Here is a 20081-nt window from a genome sequence, read left to right as displayed (position 1 = left end):
GACAAATGCTGTAGATATGAAGACACCGCAGACAGAGGGACAGAGGACACAAAGACACAAATGCTGTAGATATGAAGACACCGCAGACAGAGGGATCAGAGGACACAAAGAGACACATGCTGTAGATATGAAGACACCGCAGACAGAGGGATCAGAGGACACAAAGAGACAAATGCTGTAGATATGAAGACACCGCAGACAGAGGGACAGAGGACACAAAGAGACACATGCTGTAGATATGAAGACACAGCAGACAGAGGTCAAAGCTCAATAAAACATATCGAATCGGCACCCAGGTATCGTGATGGTATCGAATCGGGAGAAAGGTGAATCGTCCCAGTTCTACTAGTTTTCCTTTTACCCGCTGCAATAACTGGAATCTCCCTTTCATCTCTGATCAGTGCTGCTGTACTTGTTAACAACCAGTCACGCCTCCTAAATCTAAATCTACAGTATGTTTGATGAACAAATGTCTCTCTCTCTCTCTCCTCCTGATCTCTCCCTTCTGTCCCTCTACTCTCTGAAGACAAGGGCCTTTTTGTGTGAAAGAGAAATCATAGGACTCACATGCTTTGGAGGAGAGAGAGTGAGTGATCACAGCAGAGGACAGGGTTGTTCAGAGTAGCAGACCAAAGTCATCTTGAGCTGGATACGGACTTCAGAACCGGACCGCTGTGAGATATACTCGACCAGACTGGACCGGATACCTAAACATGGAGAATGGCAGAACAGAATCAGAAGACACGACAGAAGGTGTTTCAGAAGGTAAAACAGGAGTCAAAAAGCTTGAGCTGTAACTTGAGAGACATGGAGAAAAAGGTGTTGGTTTGTACTCAGGCTGCAAGTAACAGTTGTGGATTAATTTGTTAATTATTTCTTTCATTAATCAGTGAATTGTTTAGTTTATAAAGCCACACAGATCCCAAGGTGATGTCTTCAAACTTTGATTTGCCCAAGGCCAAAAGCTATTCAATTTAAAATTACATAAAACAGATGAAGAGCAGCAAATTCGACTGTTGCACTGATTTTTTTTTTCATATTTTATTTTATCATTTTTAACAGATTGAAAAAGAATTACCTGCAAATCAGACTAATTCTCTGAAGAATACTGTACAAATGTTGTTTGACATAAAGGTACCAAAGAGCAATCTTGTGTGAAAACACATTTGCCGTATTTGCAGTGATCTCACGTACAATGTTCAATCAGGTTTTCTTTTCTCGGATGGCTGTGGATTATTTGAAAAGCAACAGGTTTTCGAACCAACAGAATTCATCTGATTGCAGATGTCACTCTTCATAAGATCATCTTAAAGGTCCCTGTCAGTTCTTTCTTTAAACTCAATATGGCGTGATTCATTTATTGTATTTGGAGACAAAAAACAACTCTCCCATTCTGCCAGGCTATTTATCACAACATCTGCTTCTGCAAAGAGCACAAAACACATCTTTTCACTTTCAGGGATGGAGCAGAAGAGCAGGAGCAGTCTGGCAAAATATGGCAGCAAAAAATAGAGCCTGACAGATCCTGATATTGGGGGCCAACACTGATATTAAAAGGGTAGTTCAGGTGTTTTGAAGTGGGGTTGTATGAGGTACTTATCCATAGTCAGTGTATTACCTATAGTAGATGGCCGTCGGCACACCCCCAGTTTGGAGAAACAGACAGGAGTACCAGCACGAGAGCAAAGCAATGTACTGCTCTGTGTGTTATTGTGTGGCTTTGGTGAATCCCAACTAACCCCTTAAAACACCAAAGTCACACAATAACACAAACAAACTAACTGATTGAGGTAGCGGTAGATAAGCAACTCCCGTGTTCTGTGAGGTAAAATTACTGTTTTTGTCAAGGGAGTCTGGTGGCTTTGAAGAAAGCATAGACAACGGCTTTAGTTCCCCGTTGGAAAGGGCTTTCTGACGGCGAGGTAAAGCGGCGAAAATATTCTAAATATAGCGTACACTTAAAGTGATATTGATTTTTTTAGGTGGCTAAAATATGTTTTGCTGCTGCCACCGTCCACAGCAGTTCATCGCTTTGCTCCCATGCTGGTACTCCTGTCTGTTTCTCCAAACTGGGGGCGTGCCGACCGCCATCTACTGTAGGTAATACACTATGGACTATGGAGAAGTACCTCATACAACCCCACTTCAAAACATCCAAACTATCCCTTTAATATTTCAGAGTTACAAAAGGTCCAATGACAATGCATCACCTGATATTATTTTTACATAAATAAACACATAATATTCACAAGCATTGTCACTTATCAGCTGTCTGGATGTACGCTGACACAGATATATCTGTAATAAGCTAATATTGACCAATAATATTGATCCGGGTGACTTATCAGTCTAGCTCTAGTAGAAGAAAATCAATAAACTTAAACTTGAACCTCTGTCTGAGAATAAATTGGTTGCTTGTAAATTATATAAGATCAGGGTGCAGATTAATGTAGGAATTTATATTTGATTTGTGTTTTTTTTTGTATTTTATCTGTATTATATTATGATTTTTATATATTTTATTTTATTTTTACATTATCATTATTAATATTATTAATATTATTAATATTATTAATATTATTATTATTATTATTATTATTATTATTATTATTATCATTTGATTTACTGACCAAAATGTGACTATGTTCCAATAAAATATTGTGTTTAAAAAGACTAAACAAACAGTCCTTTATAACTATTCAGACATTATGAATCCTTTCACACATTAGTGTTTACTGGATTCCATGTACAGTGTACATCATGTGTTTTCCTATCAGTGCTCTGATCACAGAACCTCATCGTCTTGGTAGGTAATGAATTAACCCCTTTTCTCTTTATGCCTGAGGTCACTCTGGGACAGTGTAGCTTAATGTTGACATCTTAACGCCAACTTTTTTCTGTCCTGTAACAACTGAGGCCGAGCACAAAGCCAAGTTGTCAGAGGAAATGTGTCGTAACGTTTGGCAGAAAGACAGAAAGACTCCATTGTTGGACACTGTATGTTCCTTCTTTTGCTCCGTCACAGTTACGCAGGAACTGCCTTGTCAATTATGCATGATAATATATGTAAAGTACGTAATTCAGATGACCCTCTGCAATGTTGACACCAGCCTCGACCTGTGACATTTCCACAACAAACACAAGCATTGTGCTTTTATACAACCAGTTAACTGTCCCATACTGTAAAAGATCCATCATTAATAGGAACTCTCTTGTGCAGCACTTTCCTCCAGCAGCAGTCCAATCATTTTGTAAACATGAACAACAGCTCTTCAAAACCTTCCAGCTCCTTGTAATCAGTAGAAATACTGTATGACTCCAACAGGAGACACTTCCTGGGGCTGCTCCTGGACGTACAGTAACCACAAGTCACAGGAAGACCCACAGATAAGGAGTAAAATGATGCTCCTTCTTGCACGTGGCTGGATGAATCACTCTTCTGAGAAGGACTGGCATGTGTAGCACTTTCACATGACTGCTGAGATGCTCTCACATCCTTCCTGACTTCTGTGGCATAAGATGTTTGTCATGAACCCTGGTGCCAATGTTGTTCCTTCTCACAAATCACATGCAGACACACACGCTCAACCACAGAGACTTGTAATTCTGCTTTGATCAAAACATCTGAACCATGACTCGTATCACTTTAAGACCACAAACATAATATATTAGGTGGTAGGATGCTGCATGTAAATGTTTTTAGCTTTTGGTCACTTGCAGCGTTGCCAGATAGGAAATGTTAAACTCATACCAGAGGCTTAAAATGATCATATTTTAAGGAAAACTATCATACAGGATTCATAGCCACGACAACAAATAGGTGTAAATGTGTAATTTTACAAAACATGGATTTAAACAACTTTTTGGCACATCTACAAATGTACACACATCGTGCTGGCGTAGCTATGATTTGTGGATGGGTGTCCATCAGTCTGACAATTTTTGTAATAGCCTGCTGTCAAAATGAAATTACAAGACTGCCTTTTCATAGTCTGCATGAAAACAGTTGAGGCTGTGGTGACGTAGTGCTGTGGTGACATGGCCTAAAGAGCGAAAGAGACACACTGGGAGGGCAGGAGGGGATGTGGATGAGTCCAACACCACAGGGCTTTCATCCAGGAGACCGCTGTTTGCGTTACGTTCAGTGTCATTTTCACAGCAAAATGTCGTCATTTTAAGCCCAACCATGTTGTTTTTTCTTAAACCTAACTAAGGAGTTGTGTTGCCTGAACCTAAGCAAGTGTTTTTGTTTAATTCACAACATTACGCACGTGTTTACTGCGAGCGAAAAGTGACGCTGAGGGGTCTGACAAAGCGTCAGTATGTGACGAGTTGGGATGAGAATGTGTTGTAATGTGTCATCCATTCATCCTTTTTTGTTTTGTTTTTTTCTTTTAGATACAGAAGAATATGTGGAGGGGGCTACCCTAGAGATTGCTCAGGTAATCATGAACTCTTCTTTTCCACACAACCTTTTGGTTTACACCTCATATATTTATTTCATCAACCTACCAGATACAGCTGGTAGAGTTGAGCTATAACTCACTTTGACTGGAGGCTGGTAATACCTCCCCTCTCTTCCCTCCATCCGTCAGGAGCAGAGATCTAAACTGTTCTACATTTTAAAAGTGTTTGTGTCGGCCGCTCTTACTAAACTCACTGTGCTCTTAAGCTGCTAATAACCTGCCACGAGCCGATCGAATAACATTTACTTTGCAATTTTTCATGGGAAAACTGTTAAGTTTTGACCACATGACATGTGACCATCTCGGGATCTTTCAGGCATAAGCATTGTGCAAGTGTGTTCATAATGTAGGATTTACTTGACCTGATGCAAACTAGCGTAGTAAATTTGGACCGTTTAGCCTAGAGTTCATGTTTCACACACACTCATAAAAAATTAAATGTTGTTTTCAAATGGAGTTCTGAATGAGTCTCACTCATTACTCACATTATGTCCTCATGAACTTATAAACATTGTAAAGTTTAGTGGACACTCTTACTCACTTTTTTAAAAGGAACCAACCACAACATAAGCTAAACTTGCAATCGATGTAATTAAATAATGAGATTTATGAGGAACTCGTACTGCCGTGGCTCTTTGGATCTGCAACCCCCAAAGTGTAAAGACATACAGAAGCTTGTCGAACACAGATAGCATCAGAGAGGAAGGAGAGCAGAAGGCAAACAGGACAGATGCTCTATTCAGTCTGCTGCCTGATGCCTTTCACATGACCGAGAGAGAGAGAGAGAGTGAGAGAGAGGAAGAGAGAGATGGAAAGACTGATGAGATAGTGCTGCTTCAACCCATGCTATGTTCCCATGAGCTGATTCAGTTATCCCCGCTGAATGAATTCAATCAGCTGTGAATGACAAACTGCAGAGAAAAAGGGAGGCGGATAAAGATTTATTAAGAAAGGATGAGAAAACGACATTTGTTTGAAAAAAGCAGGACTAGAAATAATGATGATGAAGGGCAAGTGTAGGCTGTTGAAAGCAAATGTTCTCTACTATAGAAGAAGATCCAGGCAAAGAATCTCCGTCTGTCTTTCCATGTGTGTCCTTTGCATATATCGGGAACTGTTCATCCGATCGATTTCACACTTGGCGGGTGCATTACTGGGGACCCAAGGGAGTGCAGTGCCGAATGTGGTGCAATTTGGCCAGATCGTGGCACTTTAACAACAGACTTTACGTTATTGACTGTAACTTTTTAACCAGAACTCTTAGAAACAAAATTCTTGATTTTCTGCCATTTTGAATTGCGTCCAAATCTAATTTTTTTGCTACTCCTCTTACAAATTTTGAGTAATCGTCACAAAATTTGGAACAGAACATCTCTGGACCAAGTCGGAAAAGTTACTTTTTCGTTTTATTGATGTTGTATACAGTTTTGCTATAGCTGCACCTCAACGTTGCTGTAGGCGGGGCTTATGTTACAAAAAATGTCATATCTCCTTTAAGCTTTGTACTATTATGACCACATTTGGTGGACATTTGTAGATATGATATTTGAGTGATCATGACAAATTTGGTGCTATTTGGCCAATAGGTGGCGCTGTAGCAGCATCATCAAACTATAAAGGAAGCATTCTCTGTCTGTGTATGTATGTATGACTGTCCTTCCCATATCTCGAGAACCATTCATCCAACCAACTTCACACTTGGCGGGTACAAGCAGCCATACTGCTCTTCGACAACACTGCAAGCAGCACTTCTTGGGTCCATTCACAGATCAATTGTTAGACTTTGTGGCCTTAAAATAACTAAACAAATGACGAAAATCAGGGAATTTAAAAGTAAATAGTTTGACAACTCAAACAGCAAAAGGACCCAACAACTAAAGGAACTCTATTAGAACATGAATACTGACTTTCTTTGGTGCACAAACTTCGACTTATCCTTCATATAATTTTTCCTCTTTTCATTTGGAGCAGACAACGCCCCCCTAAACACGCCACTGAAAACATGATGTGTTCTTTGCTTCTTGTGATGCAGCTGCAGGGCCTAGTGGCTGAGCTGCGCGAGGGGCTCCACACTGCCCTGACGGAGCTGTGCGAGCTGCGTCAGATGGACCACGGCCTGGAGGAGAAGCTCCAGGCCCATCAGACTGACGTGGATGATAAGATAATGGGCCTCAAGAACTCGCTCAACACTTTCAAGGTGCTGGAGACGCTACGCAGTGAAAACACACACACACACACACAGAGTCTATTCCTGGCGAGGCGTAGAGGCCGCTGTAACATAATTTGGAACATCTGACTTGAACTGTAAACTAATTTCATTTATTAGATAGGAAGCCAACTCTTTCAGACTACTTATTTCCGAAACAGTGACAGGCATGTGCATCTTCTATGTCAGCCACGTTGTAACATCTGTTTAATTTAGTGTTTATTAAATTTGATCTGCACGGACACAAACACATTAACTTCATCAACCCACACAAGGGGGATTCATTCATAACACAATGTGTCGTCATGAGTTTTATACTTTCATACGGTGCATTTGCTGTCAAATTATATTTACTGCAGGAAATGTTATTGACTTTGAATCTTGCTGGCATAACATTAGTTTTCTGGCTCATAGCTGAGCCAAAAGGGTTCTATGAGCTGAGCGGGCTAGAAATATCTCCCGTTACCAAGTCGTAGCTGAGGTTTGTCCTATTTACTGGAGTAGTGGACAACATTTCCATTGCATACTTGCAACCTCATGGGATGGTAATGATTGTTCCAGATATTAATTAGCAAATTCTCAGGTGTTGCCAAGGAAACGGAGTTATGGCTTGTGAAAAACTTTAGATTTTGGTTGCAAAACTAATGAAAATATAAATCAATGGTCTTAAATATTTTTTTAGGCAAATGACCATAGTGTAAAGCTGCATTCACACCAGATCAGACGTTGCAGCAATTGGGAAGACACTTTAATGGCCCATTAACTGTGACGATTAACGTCTGTTGTTCCCTCAAGGCTGGGTTGTACAGCTCTGGATCACCGGTTATGTGACTGGTCACCGCAGCGTGACGTCGGGTTGCGTTTCTCCAAAAGTTGATTCTGTTTAAAATGATTATTAATAGAAGAAAAAAATCCCAAATATTTTCTGGTTCCAACTTCTCAGATTTGAGAGTTTGTTGCTTTTATCTATTTCACATAATTGTAAATTACATATTTTGGGGTTTTTGGACGGTTGGTCAGACAAAGGCCTCACTTTGGGCTATTTTCTGACATTTCCTTCCTTCTTTCTTCTTAGACTTCCCATTCAAAAAGAATGGGACGACTTGCGACAGATCAAGTCAGACCTGGCTGCTCACAGAGTAAAATAAACCACCGACACTGATGCCATTCCTTGCTATAATCCGCTTGCAGGAGGAGCTGAATGTGGCGTTGTTCCACATAAAGGACGTGTCCAGCAGACAGAGGGAGGTGCAGAAGAGGATAGAACTGATGCAGTCAGAAAACACCAAAGATTTCCTCTATGTTCCACACAGGTAGGGCTAAAACATGCGTAATGAGGATGTACTGTACTGTTGTTTCATCCACAAAAAGACATTAGAATTCTATTTAATGTTGCACTATTGCACTCTTCTCACTTATGTGCTGTTTTTTTATTATTTATATCTGTATATAGAGATAATTAGAGTTTAATCCTACCTCTAGAATGCCTACTAATGCCATTAAAGTGCACACACACGCATGCAAAATTGCTCCAGAGCTGCTTTTGACCTCCCTAAACAAATGCTTATTGGCAGGGATGCAAAAAGATTTTGGAAAATAAGTTGTTTTTAAGCTTCTGATTGGTCCAAATGCAGAAAGAGCTCCAAGGCAGATGTGCTAACAGCATCGGGGGATGAACACATCTGTGTGCCCGGCCAGCCAGAACTCAGTGTTATTCAACACTTCTTTTCCAGTCTGCCTCATAGTAGCTCACCACAGAGGAGCACCACATCGACGCAGAGTGAGTCTATGTGGGAATGTCATTCTCATCTACCCACTACACTAGAAGGGAAGAAGACAGACGTAGAAAAGCCATTTACTCACGTTTATGTGTATGTGTGTGTGTGTGTGTGTGTGTGTGTGCGTGTGTGTGTGTGTGTGTTGCAGCCTCTAGTTCTGAGCAGGAGGCTCAGCAGCTGCAGAGAGGTTGTCGAGGAGAGAGGAAGAACAGCAGAGACGACACAGAGATGCCCAACAGCCAGACTGAAAACAGTGAGAAATACAATATATGTTAATGAAACTAATGATAATACTACCGCTGCACTTCTATTTCCACTAGAACCACCACAAGTCACTACTACTATTCACAGCTTGCTCACTAATACCACACACACAATGCACGCCCATTTATTAAAGGTAGAGTTTGACATTTTGGGAAATACACCTTCTCGCTGTTGCGCCAAAAGTCAGACGAGAAGACCAAAATCACTCTCATCCTTCCCTGAAACAGGAAACCAATACACAATGGAACATTTTCCCGGCTTTATTTCAAGCACTGGAGGGATAGTGGTGGTGTATAAATACATGCTTGTTTGAATAGTCCACTGTCAACCTCCTACAACCGTGCAAACACTTCCTGGCTGCACCTGTTTTCAGCGCTTACATAGATGTGTATCATGTTCTGCCACTCATTATTAAAACTGAACTTGTTATCTGCTGTTGGCTCGTCTTCAGTTGATGTCACGCTATAATAAGAGTCATTACCAGGCAAGACCAGTCAATTAGCAGAGGGCCAGTTCAGTTCACATATGACTTATATGTCACTCAGTTTAAACTTGTATTGTTGTTTCTGTGCAGATAAGAGGCAGAGAGTGGCTCTGGAGCTGCTGGAGTCAGAGAGAGTTTATGTGTCCCACCTGTCTCTGTTACTGAAGGCCAACATCTCCTTCAATGGATCCGAAGCTCTCACCTCTAAAGAGAAACGGTAGGACTGCGGATACACAAAGACAGGATCAGTTTGACAATCTCAAAATCTTACTTGGACATGAAAAATGGATAAGAGGGTAGTTTAATACTTGTCTTACTTAAACAATATGCACATTTAAGAAGGTGAACACACAACCTTTGGAAACACAGAATGACCCAGACATCGCCGAGATCTCTCTGACATGTAATGAGCCATAAACTCAATAACATCACAGTCATTTCTATCTTTGTGTCTCACTTACATCCACATAAACACACACACAGATTAACACTCTGGATTTATTCCAGGAGTGGCTACTGATCTAATTTCAGAGCGTACACTGTGGGAACAACAGGAAATAAACTAATCAAATGAAAGCAGGTAATAAACACCATTGAGACAGAGAGGATACTCTTTTAATAAGAGACTCCACACAGCTCGCTAATGTAATCACTGCATCAGCTTCAGCACACGTGTTCCCAATGACCACAAGCACCAATGAAAAGGTGCAAATGCTGAACTGGGTCAAATGGTATTTGTAAATGATTGTATTTGTTTTAACCTGATTTACCTGATCAGACTGACCTGCTCAGTCTACATCAGGCCTCACATCTCTTTTCTTTTATTTATGTATTATATGTATATAACATTGGCTATAACCCTGCACATGCATGATACTAATAATCAATAATTCAGCATGCAGGATAATCAATACTTTGCTTATGTGTTCAGTCCGTTTCCCAGCACTCTGAGGTTTCTGATCCAGCAGCACCTTGAGCTCCTCCATACGCTCCAGGAGCGTGTGCTCAAGTGCCAGTGGCAAGGCATCATGGGGGATGTGTTTATGAGGCTCACCAGCAAAGAGGTAAACCACAAACACAGAATTTGAATAATGTGCATTTTACTGTATGTCTTTCACCACTGTAAGGTCAAAATGTAGTTGTTACTTTACGAGACGGTAGCCCATGAAGATGCTTGTGATAGCTTGGGTTGCTGCACCAGTGTCTGTATGCTATGGAGTCATAGGAGTGACGATTTCTTATTCTTTTACAGATTTATTCTTTTTTATTGCACTGCGCTATAAAAAAGAAAAAGTCTGTAAAAGAATAAGAATATAATTGTGGAAATATAAAGTGGAATAAATGAAAAAAAATAGTATAATAAATAATAAAGAAGTAGATTAAAAAAATTTGGAAATATAAAACAAAATGAAATATAAGAAAATAATTATAAGCATTTTCATTTATTTTCACATTTATTTGTTAATTTATTTCTCTATATATTAAGTTATATATTTTTATTTATTTATTTTTTTGAATATAAATTACTATTTTTTTTATTTAAAATAGAGTATAATAGCAAAAGCAATGGGGAAAAGAATAAGGAAAAATACATAAATTACATTATATAAAAATACTGAGTGTATAATGAGTACAGCTGAATTTTCCCCTTTTTCTAGCAAAGGATTAATCTATTTTAAAAAAGAAAACAAAAATAACGACCGGTCTTGAATGAAAAGCACAGCCTGATCAGCTTGTGACCACTCTATCCCTACATTTGCAACAGATCATTTAATTTGTTTGCACTTTGTCACTTCGTTTTATAAGATTTTGACCACTGTGGGCAAAATATAATAAGGAATCTTTTGGTATAATGCAATTAACCACAACACCACAACCATCACCACAAACCACAACCTCCAAAATAACCAGAGAGTTGAATCAGCTCTTTGTTGAGCCTGTGTGTCAGTACAGAGTAAACTGGAGGTCCACATATTTTGTAATATATGGTTAAAATATCCACAGAAATACAAGATATATTCTACATTTATGGAGATTTTCATTTGGTTCTTGTCAAGAAGAACATTTTACTCGCTTGTAAATCAAAAACTTGGCGTTCACAAGCCAGAGTTCTGTTAATGTGGAGGGGTCAAAAGGCCGGGTCTTGTGACCGTCCGTTTATAATGAATCTGAATCATTTTGGCAGCCGTGATGGACATTAAATGAAATGTCAAATTCCAGCGGAGCCATGTTGAGAGCTGGGAAACAGCTAATAGTACAAAGACAACAGTGATTCTTCTTCTTACCGTACAACATAGCTCATCGCCAAAAAACGATACTAGTCCTTTACTTTAATTTAATTGGTATGTTTATATCATATTTTCATATATTCCAAAAAGTTATTTCTATAAAACCCTGTGAGTGCACGTCAGCACTTCCTTTTCCATTTGAGGGGACAAAATTAGGAATTCAATTCATGTCAGCAGTGTGAAAAACTAAATGTTCCAGGGACTTGTGAGGGTTTAAAGCATTAAAAATCCTTTACTGAGAGTTAAAAAGTGTTTTATAATATTAATAAAGTGCAAAGCCAAAAGCAGACACAATGCACTGAAGCTAATGAGTCTATTAAAGCCGATGTGTGGCCTCTGAGTTAATGGGACGAAATTAAGTAATTGGTAGGAACACTATTGGTAGGAATACCTATTTAATAAAATAATAATAATAAACAGCCCAAGAGCCCGAGGAAGGAAATAAATGAAAATAATGGAAGGAATCCTTTAATTACAAGCTTATCTGTTTTTTACTTTTATTATATCAAAATACGACATCAAACTGTTATTGCACTTTTTTAACATTTTTCTAAAATATTGTTTTACTTGAAAATTTTAATTTCATAGGTATTTTACAGCACATTTGAAATGGTTAACCTGAATATCTGACAGTGAAGGGAGCATGAACATGCAAACCCAGACGGTGTCTCTCTCATACCTCTCCGTCTCCCCACAGAGTGATTTCTTGGACTTCTATGTGTCCTACCTGAAGGAGCTTCCAGACTGTCTGTCGGTCGTCACCATGCTCGCCTCCAGCTCCATGAAATCTTCTGCCTTCCTGGAGGTAACACAAAAGGATAAGAGAGGATGAGATAGTTCAGGAGAGATCAGGACAGGAGGTGATGTGATATGACATGAAGGCAGGACAGGATGTGATAAAAGATGGAGAAGAAGGACATTTATTGTGACTAATACCAGAGAGTTTGTGTATAATAGCTACAGACATAGCTGAATAAAGTCACGTTGCTCATACCTGCTGTACCAACTGTTTTTTTCCCTCCATCCTGATTGGTCGACCTGTGCTGCCTTTTTGCTCCGGTGCTTCTATCAGAGTGAAATAATGGGAGATGAATCCAGACCGTCCCTCCACACTCTGCTCCTTCAGCCGGTTCAGAGGATCCCTGAGTACCTGCTGCTGCTGCAGGTGAGATTATAGATACATAGAGCAATACTGCAATGTCCTTTATAGAGAATAAAATAAAAAAATTCTAAAAAAAACATTTAAAAATTGAGATGATACATAAAGAAAGAAACATGATAATAGAGTGGAAACTGAAAAAATAAAACAAAGTTTAACCCTTACAAAAAGTATGTATGACTTTATTTTATGTCGTAAACTAATTCAAGTATAATCCCAAGTATACTTTATGTAATAAGTATACTAATATCGATGTACTCGTAGTATACTTGTAAGTGTACTACTTGAATACTTCTTGGGACTAAATTGGCCCACTTTTTAGTTTATAAAAGTATACTTTTAAGTTTAAATGTAGGAGTAGTAAACTTTGAGTACACAACTAGTTTACATCCAAGTTGTATTTTGTACTGCAACTATAATATGAACTACACAACATGTGAATTTATAGGTATACTGTTAGTTTACTGGTTATATACTTGTAGTATACTCTCAGTAAACTAGTTTAATAGTTTTTACTGCAAGTATACTTGTACGTTTTCTCTAAGTGAACTTATAGTACTTAGCCAAATATACTTTTCTGTAAACTTTTCAGTATAAGCCAAGTATACTTGAACTTTTCTGTATACTTGTTGGTATAAGCCAAGTATACTAAAGTATAATTTTGTTAAGTATATCTCTGATAAGTACATAAAAAGTAAACTGAAAGTATACTCTCTTATTTTAAGTTTAAAGAAGTATACTAATAGCACACTTCAATAAACTTCTTTTTTGTGTGGGAATATCACATCGATGCTGAAGACAGCATCTGCTCAAAGATGTGTGAACATAAATAAGTACGTATATCTGTGTATGTGTGCAGGGTCTGCTGATGCAGACGAACGCAGAGCATCCAGACTACTACCTGCTGCTGGTGAGCATCCAGCAGTTCAGGTCCTTCACGGCTCAGTACCACCACCTTCTCCAGCACAACCAGGAGCTTCTGCTGCACAACCGCAAGGAGGTGAAGAGGTCAGGACTACCGCTCTACAAAACAAAAACATGACATGCATGCTTAAGAGGTTAAACAAGACTTGTTCTCACTGTTTGTACCTGACAATATGAGGTGTTCTGCTCTGCAGGTCTACGATGAAGCAGCTGTTAAAGACAGTGGAAAGTGGGATTCAAGCTAACAACATTGGCTCACCGTACCCTTGCAACAGTGCCATGTTGTGAGTATTTTTTACATTTTTAACTACCTAGTGGTTAACTTCTTATTTGTTGGTAGACAAGGAGCATACAGTGGGTTTATCAGAGCTTTTTCCTTGAACAATATATCCCCATACAACGGTTTGCATGATATCTTACATTGCATTGATTTTGTGGGATATACTGTATACAAATTACAGTGCATTACTTTTCATAGGTATAGCTATGAAGGATGTATGAGAACATCCTGCCTGGAAACAGGGTTGATGAATCCGCTTATATCAATGGTCTATCCCTCACAGAGAACACGCCAACCAGGTGAAGCGGAGCAAACAGCGTCTCCTGGAGCAGATACAGTCTCATCGTTTCCAGGATTGGGACCAGGATGCCGAAACTCATTGTTACGACACAGAGTGGCCCTCCCAGCTGCCGTTCTTCAGCCCCGACCTGGACTCAAGGAACCACAGACCATCAGGTCACAGGAGCTTCTGATTATAATCTCTCTGTGGTTTCTGTTTGATAAAATACTTTTGGTGCATTGACAGGAATGCTACTATATTTTATAAGGATGATCTTGGGAGGCGTCAGTAGTCAGATTGTCAAACAGTATTTGAAAACAAACTTTCTGAAGCTCGCAATCCGACCAGCTCGCACCACTTTACGCACCAATTTGCCAGTTGTCTAAACATGAGAAAGTAGGCAAGTTCTCTCTTTTCATTCTTCACATAGCTACTTCCAGCACTTTAAGTGTGTACAATCGAGCCCAAGACAATCTGTAAGTGTGCGTTGCTATCCCGATTTGTACGATTCATTGCGTTTCGACACTAAATAGAGGCGAAGTCCCTCCCCTTACGGTGGACCACCATGGTATTATTTCGGTCATGTCTAAAAGGTAACGCAAATTGCAAAACTCTCGCGAGATGGTTAAGGTTAGGCATTGACGTAAAATAGTTAAGTAAATGCTCCCAAATGGCCATATTCAAATGCCTGGAGCTGGTATGAATGACAATAGGGTGACTGCTTGCCAACACAGGTCAAGGAAGGTCTGCCGAGTCATTACATCTTGAGAGGAAATTGGAGATGGATAGAATCTAAATATGCTTAAATATAACCCCCAATGAAATTGGCACCCAGGTATCTGTCCCACCATGTCACTTTGTGTATCCCATGTAGGGATTCAGCAGAAACAGACATGTCACTTAAATGCTTTTGGAGCCCCATCGGTCAACCAGTAATCCAACCTTTGACTTTCAGGTCTTGGCAGTATCCCAGAGAGTGAGGTGTCTGAGAGGCCCATGCCGTGCCAGCATCACCTGCCCTCAAGACCTGCAGAATTCCGCCAGGTTCAACCGGGCTCTGCTCTGGCCGATGCCCTCGGAGAGTTCCTTCTCCCTCCAGACCCTCCGGGGATGGAGAGCCTCTATGACGAGGAGAGGGGCTCCCTTCACGATGTCTCCATGTTCGACCGCTGCTCCTCCGCCTCTTCAGATTCCTCCATCGACATCGCCTTTGTGAAGTGCCCCAAAGCGCCCTCAGCGCCACATCACGCAATGGCAGCGAATGTGTCGACACCCCGTGATATCTTTGGCAACGGTGGAAGCCGAGGGAACGGTTACAAACTGCTCAACCGAGGATGCGTATCTCCGGACGAAGCTGTGATGATGCGCCACAATCAGCATCGCTCCCTTCAGTCCAGCCAGCGGAAGAGCAAGGTGAGCATGCTGGTGCTTATAGAGAAATTCTTCTGGAATAATTTTTACATAGAATCAACATGTACATCTTCTCTGCTGTCTAGTCGCTGAACGGCCTGCAGATGGACAACACAGTGAGTGGTCTGGATAGCGGTCCTCCATCAGACCACCTCCAAAGGTTGGGACTAGGCAGCCATGCCAAGCTGGAGCGCCAGGGCAGTAAAGGCAGCAAAGGATGTTCCACCCCGTCCCGTAAGGTCCAAAGCCCCCTGGGGAACAGAGTGGAGGTCGACAAACAGAGCGATGATCCTCATGGGTTGCTCAGCATTGTGGGTTTTTCAACAAATAAATATAACTTAAACAATAAATCGCAATAACATCGTATCGTGACTTAAGTATCGTGATAATATGGTATCGTGGGGTCATTCCTACTGTATACCAATCCACATTCAGTGTTAGGTTAAAGTCGAGCACAGAAACACTATGAATGTTACCAAATGCAATCAAGCATGATTGAAATAAATGCATTGTGGTGTTCAACCCCACCAGGACTCCGGGTTCCAATCATGGGGGGACGAGTCAAAGTGGAGAAGCGGGACAGAGGAGAATAACCACCACACCCCCTTCAGCGAGAGGAGTCGGAAGCAGGACAAAGGAGGCTTCAGGAGCTCGTTCAAGAAACTCTTCAAGAAGAAGTAAGAATATGCACATGAATGGCACGATACGGTCGCAGCTTTGACTGATGGTGAAAAGAGGTTAAGCTGAGAATACACTGTACGATTTTAGCCCGTTTGTGGCCCGAAATTTTGAGCCGCACAACTCATTTTAGAGTCGGACCAAATTTCAGCTTCGTCGGGCGTCGTTTTCCGTGCGGTGTACAGGGGGGACGAGGACCGATTAACTCCTCCCGACCGGCCGTTGGACGAATTTCTGACATGTCAGAAATTTTGGTCGGCCTTCCACAGGCTCTTGCACAGTTGAAGCAGAGCTACGAGCCGATTCCCCAACGTCAGAGCCTTATTTATCCTCTTTTTACAGTAATCAGAGCATAGCTATCAAGATTACAATGTAGGCTACAATAGATATAGTAAAATGTTGCTAGCTCACCTCTAATTCTCTCTGCAAAATGGACAAGCCATACTGTCCACGTCTTCCAGGCCACCTGCGAGTCCATATACACCGGCACCATTTTTTTTTTTTAAGACGTTTCAGCAGACAGGATGCAGCATTGTGACCCGTACAGACCTCTGCTAGCAAACAAACTTTACCTGCCTCAGAGCTTTCAAACGAATCTTAATTGACGACTGTCAACAGCCAGAACGGGCTGCAGGTGTCGACACGTACAGTATTAGCACTCAGGTCGTGGCTGATGATTGGACCGTACAGTGTGCGCACATAAATCGTGAGCTTTGGCTTTACATCGCAAACAATCTATACTCGTACAGTAGGAGTAGGAGTTACACAACAAAATCGTACAGTTCATCAAATTCCCCCCTGCTCTTTCTTACTAACAGGAGCGGTGATGAGAAGAAAGAGAAGGGAGGTGAGAAAACTGCAGAAAACCAAAACAACGGTGAACACGAGACACCGGGGAAAAACACCAAACTGGTACATGTGGAGATAAACCGTGGCACAGCTGTATGAACGCCACTCTAGACTGAATATAAAGTGTAATACATGCATGTTTAAGCATACATACAAAACAGAAGAGGTTGTTTTACATTTACAACTGCTATATAATGCTGTACCATTTAGCTAAGCATCTCTCATCATTTACAAATATAAATGTGATTTTTATTTGAAAGATAAAATCCTGCCCCAGACCTTCATACTGAGGGAAAGCACTTCACATTATTTTTTTTTCTGTGTTATTTTGCCCCCAGAAAAATGACACAGGAGGTTAAAACTTGACTTTTTTTGTCAATGCAGATGTGGTTACAGCTGTGACCAGTAGGGGGCGTAGTTTGATCATCCCCATACTGTAAATAGCTCGGCTCTTCCTCCACTTTCTAAAAGCTTTTCAGACCACAAACTCCTTTCTTTGCCTTGTTTTTTCTGTTTGCACCCCGTCTTTCAAATCTGTGCAAACCCAACAAGGGATGCAATGATTCCACTTTTTTTTCAGACCGAGTACAAGTACTTACATTTGTGTACTCGCCGATACCGAGTACCGATACGAGTACTTCTCTGTGCCAAAAGACCCTCGTTAACAGCCAGCTGGAGGGTATGAGCGATACACGGCAGGCTGGGGAGTCCCGCGTACGAGGCGGTGCGTCGCGACTCGCGACCGGCTCTAGGTCGGCTTGGGAAGCCTCAGGGCGAAGGTGGCTCGCGGCCGCAGTTTTACAGCGCTCCCCGCCTGGACCCAAGCTGTTGCCTAGCAATGCAATTCCATTGAAATGCACTAAAACGGAGCGTTTCAGACAGAGTGTAAATACAGGCATATTCAGACAGACAGAATGAGGAAAATAAAGTTTTTTTTATACATTACAGCATGTAAACATGTTCTAGTAGAAACACAAGATACAAGCATGAAACTGAAAACGAGCACGATGTGGGACCTTTAAACAGTAAATGTGTCTCTTTGTTATTTCTGAGCATTGAACTTGAATTGTTTTGTTAAGAGATGACTGTGACGATCAAGAGAGGTTCAATAAAGATCCACACTGGAAATTAAACGACTTGACTTGAGACATACATGTTATATTATCATCAATAACTCATTAAAAGGACTAACATTAGATATAAGAATCAGATATGTCTTTTTATGTATTTATCCATTTAACCGTGTTGAAAGGAGTTGTTTTTGTTGTTGTTGTTGTTGCTGAATGTTAAGATTTGAAAAAAAACACAACACACCAGCATGGTTGAGTTCCTTCTTTTTAATGTGTTAACCTGTCATCTCATAAATCTGTTACACTTCTGAAACAAAATATAGGCAATTATACAGTATGTAAAACAAACCCATTTTTATTTTACACTATATACATTTCATAACGTGTGCATTGCATTATGAAAACAAAAGACAAAGGTGATGTAATAGCGACAGAACAGAGGAGACCGTTATGTTGTATATTGGGAGGAGTCCTGCAGGATTAAACTGATTTTGCGAATAACTCCACCGGTGTTCACTTTAATCAACCACATGGACACTAGCGGGAAAATGATCTTAACGCCAATGTACTATTCTTTTCCGTGACATTCAGAAAATCCACATATCTGGTGTCCACGTGATTTGACCCCGGAGTAGTTGAGCTCATTAAACACAAACAGACTTTTTGACATTTCAGCATGTTGGCGCCTGCTTCAGGGGATTATAGATTAAGCAGAAATTAGGAGTCATGGAAGCATCATTCAATCCCACAGAAACATTTTCTGCAAAATGGACAGTTCCTCCCCGAAAAGTTATCAACCCCACAGAAAATAAACGGTATGAGATTTTAAGAGTTGCTTGTATCGTGTCTGTTTTTAACTAAATCAACACATGATTTTAGATGTGCAGCGATGATACAGGATGTTCTTGAGCTTGAGATGTGATATTTCAAAATAAAATCAAAGCAAGTGTGTATTTTAGGAAGCAAAGAAAACCTTTCAGTGGAATCTCTCATTCAGTTTGTCTTTGTGTGTTTTAGTAACTTGTATCGATTAAACTTCTGATCATACGTCAACTGAGAGGACAAAGACATTTTAACAAGAGACTCAGAGAACATGTTTTGTAACACTAACCTTATACGCTGTTGATGGCTGTCTTTACAACCAGACAAATTGTTTTTTATCCCCATCTAGGAGATACCACGAAGTAAACTAGATCAAAAATTGGCCATAAAAATGTTCGACGACATATTTTGGCATTACATCTAAAAATGTAACATTTATGTTTTTTGACATCAACCGATTATTAATGTAAAGGAATGTGTGATACATTTTTTTTTCTCCATAAAACTGATAAAGGAATCAATCAAATGTGAAAGGCACAGTGTGTAGCACGTCGGGGGATCTATTGGCAGAAATAGAACATTTTTATTTTGTGTATAATCACCTAAAAATTTGAATCGCTGTTTTCGTTACCTTAGAATGAGCCGTTTATATCTACATACTAGGGCTGTCAAAGTTAACGTGATAATAACGCGCAAATTAGTTTTAACGCCACTAATTTCTTTAACGCAATATGCGATTTTTAATAAATCTCTTAACGGGACGCCGTCTTTCGGAGGTTGTAGTGAGCTCAGTTTTAAAGCTAGAGGGAAGATATCTACATCATATGAAACTAGAAAACCTAAGGAATCCATATTTATTGTTAAATGACCTGATTGTGTTTATAAAACTTTTCTGCAGCCCTGAAACTAACATTTGAATTAATGGGATACCAATCATGTCATATAAATGCACCAAACTTGCGCTAAATTTTGGCGAGGAAAAACTGTCATGACCATTTTCAAAGGGGTCCCTTGACCTCTGACCTCCAGATATGTGAATGTAAATGGGTTCTATGGGTACCCACGAGTCTCCCCTTTACAGACATGCCCACTTTATGATAATCACATGCAGTTTTGGGGCAAG

At 40.3% G+C, this 20081-nt stretch overlaps 1 protein-coding gene across 1 annotated transcript; it reads left to right on the top strand.

Annotated features, from left to right (window-relative positions):
- Positions 1–533: 533 nt before the first annotated feature.
- arhgef33 (Rho guanine nucleotide exchange factor (GEF) 33) lies at positions 534–17930 on the top strand. The gene is made up of 17 exons (XM_037781402.1): positions 534–765; positions 4399–4442; positions 6499–6663; positions 7864–7985; positions 8307–8452; positions 8599–8703; positions 9289–9415; positions 10130–10262; positions 12184–12291; positions 12559–12651; positions 13505–13653; positions 13764–13853; positions 14133–14305; positions 15085–15542; positions 15626–15850; positions 16071–16216; positions 17036–17930. Exons 1-17 carry the CDS (start codon positions 714–716, stop codon positions 17163–17165), a joined length of 2466 nt encoding a protein of 821 aa, XP_037637330.1. The 5' UTR covers positions 534–713; the 3' UTR covers positions 17166–17930.
- The last annotated feature ends 2151 nt before the right edge of the window (positions 17931–20081 follow it).

This window comes from Sebastes umbrosus, chromosome 10 (genome assembly GCF_015220745.1).
Source record: "Sebastes umbrosus isolate fSebUmb1 chromosome 10, fSebUmb1.pri, whole genome shotgun sequence".
NCBI lineage: Eukaryota > Metazoa > Chordata > Actinopteri > Perciformes > Sebastidae > Sebastes > Sebastes umbrosus.
Note: the sequence above shows the minus strand (reverse complement) of the source record. Positions and strands in the feature narration are given on the sequence as shown.